We start from the raw sequence: 9,446 nt of genomic DNA on the forward strand, positions 1-9,446 counted from the left end.
AACCGCAAAACGTACACTGTTGTGTGCATGAGGCCTTACTAAAAGTACAAAGAATTTGCTGCCACGATTTCTCTGAACAGATTAGGAGGAAAAAATGCAAAAATTCTTTGTTTTGATGTAATTATGGTTGACTGACTTTGTTAATGAGCCCCCTGTCATAACCAATTCACATCCATTCTACTTTAACCCTGTGAGAACAATATGAAGTCAGTAGAGTAAGGCCTCATGCACACAACCGTTTTTGTGGTCCGCATCCGAGCCGCATTTTTTGCGGCTCGGGTGCGGACCCCATTCACTTCAATGGGGCCGCAAAAGATGCAGACAGCACTCCGTGTGCTGTCCGCATCCGTTGCACCGTTCCGTGGCCCCGCAAAAAATGAAAAATAAAAAATAATATAGCATGTCCTATTCTTGTCCGTTTTGCGGACAAGAATAGGCATTTCTACAATGGGCCGCCCATTCTGTTAAATGCGGAAGGCACACAGGCGGCTTCTGTTTTTTGCGGATCCGCGGTTGGCGGACCGCAAAAAACAGAACGGTCGTGTGCATGAGGCCTAATCCATACTCTAGAGCAGGGATGCCAAATCTGCCCTCCACCTGTTGCAAAACTACAACTCCCAGCATGCCCAGACAGCCTACAACAGGGCATGGTAGGAGTGGTAGTTTTACAACAGCTGGAGGGCCGCAGGTTGGACATCCCTGCTCTAGACCATCAGATTTAACCACAGACCTGAAAAGTTCATTAAGAGCTCATGCACACGGCCATATGTATTTTGCAGTCGGCAAAACATGGATCCGCAAAAAAAAAAAAAAATGGATGACATCTATGTTGAATCCGTTTTTTTTGCAGATCCATTGTAACAATGCCTGTCCTTGTCCCCAAAACGGACAAGAATAGGACATGTTCTATTTTTTTGCAGAACAGACTTTCAGACATAGGGAAACAGAATGCACACAGTCATTTCCGTTTTTTTTGCGGACCTTTTGAAGTGAATGGTTCCGCATACGGGCTGCAAAAAAAAGCGGAATGGACACGGAAAGAAAATACGGTTGTGTGTATGAGCCCTAAAGGGGGCTTCCAGGAAATCAATGGTAATGATTTTATACTCAGGATAAGGCCTCCTGCACATGAACGTGTGCGCTCAGTGGCCGTTTTGCGGACCGCATTTGCGGATCTGCAATACACGGGCACCGTTCCGTGTGCATTCCGCATCACGGATGCGGACCCATTCACTTCAATGGGTCCGCAAATCCGAAGATGCAGAATGGTGTGGAACAGAAGCACGGAACGGAACCCTACGGGAGCACTACGGAGTGCTTCTGTGGGGTTTCGTCTCGTACTTCCGTTCCGCAAAAAGATAGAAAATGTCCTATCTTTTTGCGGAACGGCCGGATCGCGAACCCATTAAAGTGAATGGGTCCGTGATCCGCTGCGGCTGCCCCACGGATGGTGTTCATGCATTGCAGCCCGCATTTTGCGGGCCGCAGCATGACCACGGGGCGCACACGTTCGTGTGCAAGAGGCCTAAGGCCGTAGTTTTGGTGCGGAACGGATGCGGACCCATTTGTCTCAACATGGCTGTAAAAGACGTGGACAGCCAACCTGTGCGTTCTACGGCCTCGCAAAAAAAAAAGGAACATGTCCTATACTTGTCCATTTGACGGACCAGAATAGGCATTGGTAGGGCTCATGCACACAACCGTATGTATTTTGCGAGCTGCAAAACATACGGATGACGTCCGTGTGCATTCCGTATTTTGTGGAACGGAACAGCTGGCACCTAATAGAACAGTCCTATCCTCGTCCGTAACGTTGACAATAATAGGACATGTTCTATTTTTTTTCGGAACAGAAATACGGAAACGGAAAGCACACGGAGTAACTTCCATTTTTTTGCGGCCCAAAAAATTTTTTAAAAATGGTACGGACGTGGAAAGAAAATACGTTCGTGTGCATGAGACCTTACAATGGGTCTACAAAAAAAAAAAAATGATGCAACACAGACGTCACATGGATGTCCTCCGTATTTTTTGAAAACCGCAAAATATATACGGTCGTGTGAATGCACCCCGTCAGTTCACACAGCTGATTTTCAAAATACACGTGTAAAAATAATACAAAATAAATCAGTGCTGAATCCAAACAAATGTTTACGCCTCAAAATGACGATTGCTTTAGATTTTATTCAATTCTATAGTACTTTTCCCACAAGCGTTTTTTTGTGCGTTTATGCGCAAAAACACACGTAGGTGCACATCTCTAATGGGAAGCGGAAAAAAACCCACACGTTTATTTGAATGGGAAAATCAGCGCTAATTCTGTCCCAATATAGGACATGCTTTATTGCTTGCTTCTTTTTTACACGTGTTCACACACACAGTTTTCTGCCACTGATTTTGAAGCGTTTCTGCCTAAAAAAAATCAGCTCCAGATCTGTTCCAAAAAACTGCCTCAAAACAGCCTCCCATTTATTTCAATGGAAAGCAGCATGTCCTATCTTGGCGCAGAATCAGCACTGATTTGCCCATTCAAATTAATGGGAAGCTGAAAAAACGTACCATCTGAGATGTGCGTGTAAAAGCGCAAAAAAATAAAAAAATTTAAAAAATTTAATTTAATTAAATAAAATAAAAAAATAAAAAAAACGCTTCTGGGAAAAGTACTATAGTTAAAAATGTGGCTGAAAAACGTTTTACAAAAAACACCAGACTCGTAAAAAAAACACGCCACATTTTACACATATTTTCCAGACTTTTCTCTAGACGGGGAAAAAAATAATAATAAGGACGGCATGCTCACAGCTGGGATCCGTGATTCGCAGACCGTAAAACACTTACCGCCATGTGCATGAGGCCTTGGTCTACAATATCGGTATCTGATCAGTGAAGATACGACTGATACGCCAATCAGCTGTTTGAAGAGACTTCGTGGCTCGAGTGAGCGCGACGTCCTCCTCACAGCTCACTGAGCACAGCGCCCTACATGGTATAGTGGCTGTGCTTGGTATTACAGCCCAGGCCCATTTACTTGAATGGGACCGAGTTGCACACAGGCCACGTGACCGATGAATGTGACGTCACTGGCCTAGGAAGTGGTGAATGGCGCAGCCTCTTCAAACACATAATGGTGCTGGGAATCGGACAGGCCATCAATACTGAACAAAAACTGCGGCTCAGATGCGGACCAAAACAACGTTCGTGTGCATGAGGCCTGAGGCTAAGTTCATCTCAAATTGCTGTAGTCTATATACTGGAGTCACCAGATCTGGCACATGCCGGACACCGATTTATTATACCGAGGTCCGTCAGGCACCGCCAGTGCCCGATTCACTATAATGGGGTCCGTCGGACACTGCCAGTGCCCGTTTCACTATAATGGGGTCCTCCGTTGGGCACCGCCAGTGCCCGATTCACTATAATGGGTTCCTCCGTCGGGCACCGCCAGTGCCAGATTCACTATAATGGGGTCCGTCGGGCACCGCCAGTGCCAGATTCACTATAATGGGGTCCTCCGTTGGGCACCGCCAGTGCCTGCTTCACTATAATGGGGTCCGTCAGGCACCGCCAGTGCCAGATTCACTATAATGGGGTCCGTCAGGCACCGCCAGTGCCCGATTCACTATAATGGGGTCCGTCAGGCACCGCCAGTGCCCGATTCACTATAATGGGGTCCGTCAGGCACCGCCAGTGCCCGATTCCCTATAGTGGGGTCCGTCAGGCACCGCCAGTGCCCAATTCACTATAGTGGGGTCCGTCAGGCACCGCCAGTGCCAGATTCACTATAATGGGGTCCTCCGTCGGGCACCACCAGTGCCCGATTCACTATAAGGCTCCATTCACACATCCGCAATTCCATTCCACATTTTGCGGAACGGAATTGCGGACCCATACATTTCTATGGGGCCGTACGCACGACGTGCGGCCCTAATCTGGAATTGCGGACCCGCACTTCCGGGTCCGCAATTCCGGTCCTGAAAAAAAATAGAACATGCCCCATTCTTGTCCGCAATAGCGGACAAGAATAGGCATATTCTCATAGTGCCGGCAATGTGCGGTCCGCAAAATGCGGAACGCACATTGCCGCTGTCCGTGTTTTGCGGATGTGTGAATGGACCCTAATGGGACTCATCAGGTTTCCGGCATGAATACCGGCCGCTGCAGTATTTCATTCTTCTGTTTGACCAAATAAGAGTTAGGGGCTTCTACCAGAACCTCTGCCCCAGTTGGGAACCCAGCCTAACATGTCACATAAACTACATAAAATAATAATAATAAATAATAATAATAAATAATAATAATAATAATAATAATAATTCAAAACATAAATCTAAAGAAAACTAAAAAAGCTATTGGAATGTGGCAATAAAAATCTATTCTTTCTTCCCTAAAAATGTGCAGTTATGGCGCTAAAGTAGTAAAACAAGTTATTACGTTAAATGTCACCCAAAATGAGGCAACTGAACAATCCCACAATCCTCAAAAAAACATCGCAGTGTTCTAATATTATTCCTTCTGGAAATGTACATCAGGCGGTTACCATTCCCCTTGTCAGTAACTTGTATCCCAACACAGAAACAGGGTGAGAACAGGCTGTGTTCGCTGCAACCTGAAGCCCAAGCCCTTAGGCCTCTTGCACACGAACGTGTGCGCCCCGTGGCCGTGCTGTGGCCTGCAAACTGCGAGCCGCAATGCACGAACACCCACCGTGGGGCAGCCGCAGTGGATCGTGGACCAATTCACTTTAATGGGTCCGCGACCAGGTCGTTCCGCAAAAAGATAGAACACGTCCTATCTTTTTGCGGAACGGAAGTACGGGACGAAACCCCACGGAAGCACTCCGTATTGCTTCCGTAGGGCTCCGTTCCGCATCTCCGGATTGAAGGGAATGGGTCCGCATCTAATGCGGAATGCACACAGAACGGTGCCCGTTTATTGCGGATCCGCAAATGCGGTCCACAATAAGTCCACGGAGCGCACGGCCGTTGTTTTGGTCCGCATCCGAGCCGCAGTTTTGGCGGCTCGGATGCGGACCCATTCCCTTCAATTGGGCCGCAAAAGATGCGGACAGCACTCAGTGTGCTGTCCGCGTCCGTTCTGTGGTCTGCAAAAAAAATATAACCTGTCCTATTCTTGTCCGCGCTTTGCAGACAAGAATAGGCAGTTATATTAAAGGCTGTCCGTGCCGTTCCGCAAATTGCCAGCACATTGGTAAAGGTAGGATTCCCCTTTAAGCTGCAGACATCGCATTATGACACTGTAGTCCGATAATAGGATTAGTGACTGCGAGTGGTCACCACAGGCTGGGCATCTCCTCCAGCGCTGCGCCGCCCGGTGCCACGTAGCCATCGGCATAGTGGAAATTCACACAATTAGAAATTACATTCACACGACCGTAAGTAATTATTTTCCGTTTTGCGATCCGCAAATAACGGAATCATGTGTCCGTAATTTGTTTCCGCATCCATTCCGTGTGTCCGCATTTTGCACCAAGCTCAGGGAGCAGGGACTTAGATTACACAGAAACGGTTCCGCAAAAATGGTTTCCGTAGGTCTTCTGCAATTTGCGGATCCATTGACTTGAATTAGGCTGCGGACTGATCTGTGCGGACAATAGTAGTAACAAGCTTCCTATTTTTGCGGACGAGAACTGCGGAAACACGGATGCGGACAAGATACTGAATGTTGTCCGCACGTTTTATTCACCCAGAGGAATGAATGGATCCGCATCTATACCGCAAAATGCGGATCGGACACGGATAAATTTAGACGGTCGCGTGAATGTACTTCCAAGAATAACACGGACGTTGTCGCGTGTCATCTATCAATGGCGGCAGAGGCGAAACTCCAGCGGCGGAGACCAGGTAAGTATGATCTCCACCGCGGGTCGGATAACCTCTTTAATAAACATCTCCCCTTAGGCGGCTTTCACACAGTCTGACCGCGTCCTGACCGCTTTCTCCACAGCACAAGTACCCGTGGACTTTTTAGGCGTTTGGTCACACAGCAGTTGTTGTCCAGTGGAAAAACGCGCCACTTTGGTCCGTGATGCAGATGAAACACATGGGTGGCAGAAAAACCGCGGACAGAACACCCGTGTGCTTTCTGCATCCGTACACCCGTTCTGCAAGAGATAGAGCCAGGCGGACAAGAATAGGCATTTTGGCAGAAATTGCGGGATGCACAGCCAGAATCCGTATTTTGCAGACCGCAAAATACATACGGTCACATTCATGAAGCCTAAGGCTGCAGTCACACGACCATATGCGTTTTGCTGTCCGCAAAAAAATACGGATGACCTCCGCAAAAAGGACAAGGATAGGACCTGCTCTATTTTATTTTTTGAGGCTACGTAACGGACCTACGGATGTGGATAGCACACAGTGCGCTGTCCGCATTTTCTGAAGACTGATTGAAATGAATAGGTCCGCATCTTATCCGCAAAAACTGAACGGACACGGAAACAAACTACGTTCATGCGCGGGAGCCCCGATGGAAAGATTTGCCCCTGTTCTGCGTTTTGTGCAATAACACGACCGTATATAAAGCCGCGGATCCGCAAAATACAGCTCCACGTGACATCTGCGTTCAGATGTCTTCAATGGGTCCATGGTTCGCATTTACAGACAAGAAAAGGATGCGTTCTATCTTTCGCGGAACGGACACACGGATGCAGAAAGGTCTTGTGTGCGCTTCCTGCATCTGTATGTGCATGCTGCAAAAAATAAAATGCAGACCGAAAAATAATAAAGTTGGGTGAATGCACCCTCACTGACCAAACACTGTGTGAACGCCTCATGCACGCAAGCGTATTTTGTTTCCGTGTCCACTCCGATTTTTTTTTTTGCGGACCCCTTCATTTCTGCCTCTGTACGTCCGTTAAGTAGCCCAGAAAAAAATATAGAACGTGTCCTATTCTCGCTCGTTTTGCCGACAAGGATAGGCATTGCTATAACAGACCGGCAAAAAAAATAAAAATAAAAAACACGGATCTAATACAGTCATCCGTTTTTTTTTTTGCCGATTCGCCACGGTCTGGTCGTGTGCACGAGGCCTAAGGCCCCATTCACACAACCGCATTTTTTTTCCCGCATCTGTTCAGCATTTCAATGAAGCCCCAAAAACGATGCGGACAGAACACCGTGCGCTGTCCACATCCGTACGCCCGCCCTGCGGCCCTGCAAAAAAGATAATGCCCAGTAAGACGTGTTCTGTTACAACAGTTCCGCAAATAAAATAAAATAAACGGATGCAACATGGATGTCCTCTGTATTTTTTGCATACATACCGTCATGTGAATACCCCCCCCCCCATAAGGCCTCATTCCTATTTCCGTTTTTCACGGACATGTGTGTTGCCCGCATTTTCCACGTACCCATTAATTTCAATGTGTCTGTTCACACATCAGTATTTTGTTACTAACTGGGGGGGGGGGGGGGGGTCAGTGAAAAATAAATAAAATAAATAAAAGTCACGGAGATACACACGACTATTTTAGCCTATGGGTCCGTGAAAATCACTGCGTCCGTGTTCAGTCCGTTTTTCACTGACCACTGCTCTGGAAAAGGCCTTTCAGCTGAGCAGTGTCCACGGAAGAAGGACGACACACAGTGGGCAAAAAAAACGGGTGCGACACGGACTGATTTTTTTTTTACGGACACGGAAATACGAATGAGGCCTCACGACGACATCTATAGGCCAGCAAGCCTTATAGGCCAGCTTTCCATCCCCAATACACGAATCCGAGCCCTTGCAGAAACACAGCGTCCCCTGATCCGATAGACGCAGGCCCCCCCGGTAACACATCTGACTTCTGCAGACCCCCCCCCCCGGTTATCATGGCCACCGAATGATCGCCCTGCGGCCATAGAAACAGGGAGGGAGGAAGGAAGGAAGGAAGGGAGGACACAAGAGGAAATTCTGTCATCCTGCTGCCATGAAGGGGTTAACAGATGCATTCCCCCCCCCACCAGATCCAATGAGCAGGGAGGCCTTCTGCATCCTCTGCAAACACCAAAGACAACAATGCCTGCCTGCTGATGGTTACCAAGCACACTGCACCGGGTCTGCAGCTCTGCAGATGGAGGCTCCAGAGGACACTTAACTGTAAGGCGTGGAAAACCGTCCCTTCTTTTCATGCAAAGGCAGCTGTTCATCGCCAGGCGAGGAGGGAGAGAGCGGAGGGAGGTCTGGGGAGGAGGAGGAGGGAGAGACACATATCAGTGCACGGAGGAAGCCTTACCCCGCGAGTGCCCCGGCTGCAGGTCCGCCCGTCACATCAGTCACCTCCCGGCCATGTCCACTTTACACCCCAAAGTGTCGCGGACATGTGAGGCGGCTGTGCGGCCGGGAGGAAGGAGGAGGCGGCCCCTGCTGGTGGAGACGCGCCACTGCAGGGGAGTGTTTACCTCCTGTGCGCGCACTGCATGGGAGCCCTGCCTTTAACCCCTTAGTGACCAGGCCGTTTTTTTGTTGTTGTTTTTTTTCATTTAGTTTTGAGCGAATCGAAGTCCCATACGAATTTCAAGGAAAATTCCATTCGATTTTTCCTGAAATGGCAGTACATTTTTAAAAAAAATATCATACTGACCTCAACCGCTTGAGCGCGAACAGCCGCCGTCCCAATTTGAAGTCCAGTGCGCGGTGACACATGACGTCACCATGCCGGCCGACGTGGTGACGTCTTCAAAAGGCTTTGGCGCTGGAACTTCATTTAAGATGGCTGCTGTTCCGTTATTTTTTGCTACCCGTAAAATTTGACCCGTAATTTTTACCTACCCTCGGCACGCATGTGCAATGGCGCGTAATTTTTACCTACCCTCAGCGCGCATGCGCAGTGGCGCGTAATTTTTACCTACCCTCGGCGCGCATGAGCAATGGCCCATAATTTTTACCTACCCTCAGCGCGCATGCGCAGTGGCGCGTAATTTTTACCTACCCTCGGCGCGTTCACACCAACTCTAAGTGTGAAATTTGCCTACCCCGTTGTTGTGCGCCTGCGCCGACACACCTCCTTCTCAGCCACTCTGGTGGCGAGCAGCGAGACACACCTCCTTCCAAACCTTCCGGTACGGCTACGTCACAACGGGGTAGCAAAAAATAACGGAACACCAGCTCTTCGCAAACAGATGGATGAGGTAAGTAGGATTTTTTTATTTTTTTATTTTACACTTTAACATTAATGTATTAATTAATTATTAATAGAGGTCGCGATCGGTGACTTTTTAATACATTTTTTTTTCCATAGTCGCCTCTTTATTGTTGATCAGAAGTTCAGGGAAAATTCAACTCGCCGAAAAGCCGAATTTCCACGTGCTTTGTAGTTACGAATCGATATTTACTGAAATGGTATTAGAAAAAAAATTAATAAATCATACATAGCTCATCCATTTGAGTGCAAAGAGCCCTCCGCCATCTTGATTGAAGATCCCACGCAAAATCCCGTGCGT

The 9,446-nt window shown here is 48.0% G+C and overlaps 1 protein-coding gene across 3 annotated transcripts in view; it reads right to left on the reverse strand.

Annotated features, from left to right (window-relative positions):
• The window catches only part of MVB12B (multivesicular body subunit 12B), an 87,446-nt gene extending 79,078 nt beyond the window's left edge, over positions 1 to 8,368 (reverse strand). For 2 of the 3 annotated variants that reach the window (XM_040442676.1, XM_040442675.1), the window contains exon 1: positions 8,103 to 8,238. In XM_040442676.1, coding sequence (XP_040298610.1) covers positions 8,103 to 8,153 — 51 coding nt within the window. In that variant the 5' untranslated portion in view covers positions 8,154 to 8,238. The other variant, XM_040442677.1, reaches the window with a different exon arrangement.
• Between the last annotated feature and the right edge of the window lie 1,078 nt (positions 8,369 to 9,446).

This window comes from Bufo bufo, chromosome 8 (assembly GCF_905171765.1).
Source record: "Bufo bufo chromosome 8, aBufBuf1.1, whole genome shotgun sequence".
NCBI lineage: Eukaryota > Metazoa > Chordata > Amphibia > Anura > Bufonidae > Bufo > Bufo bufo.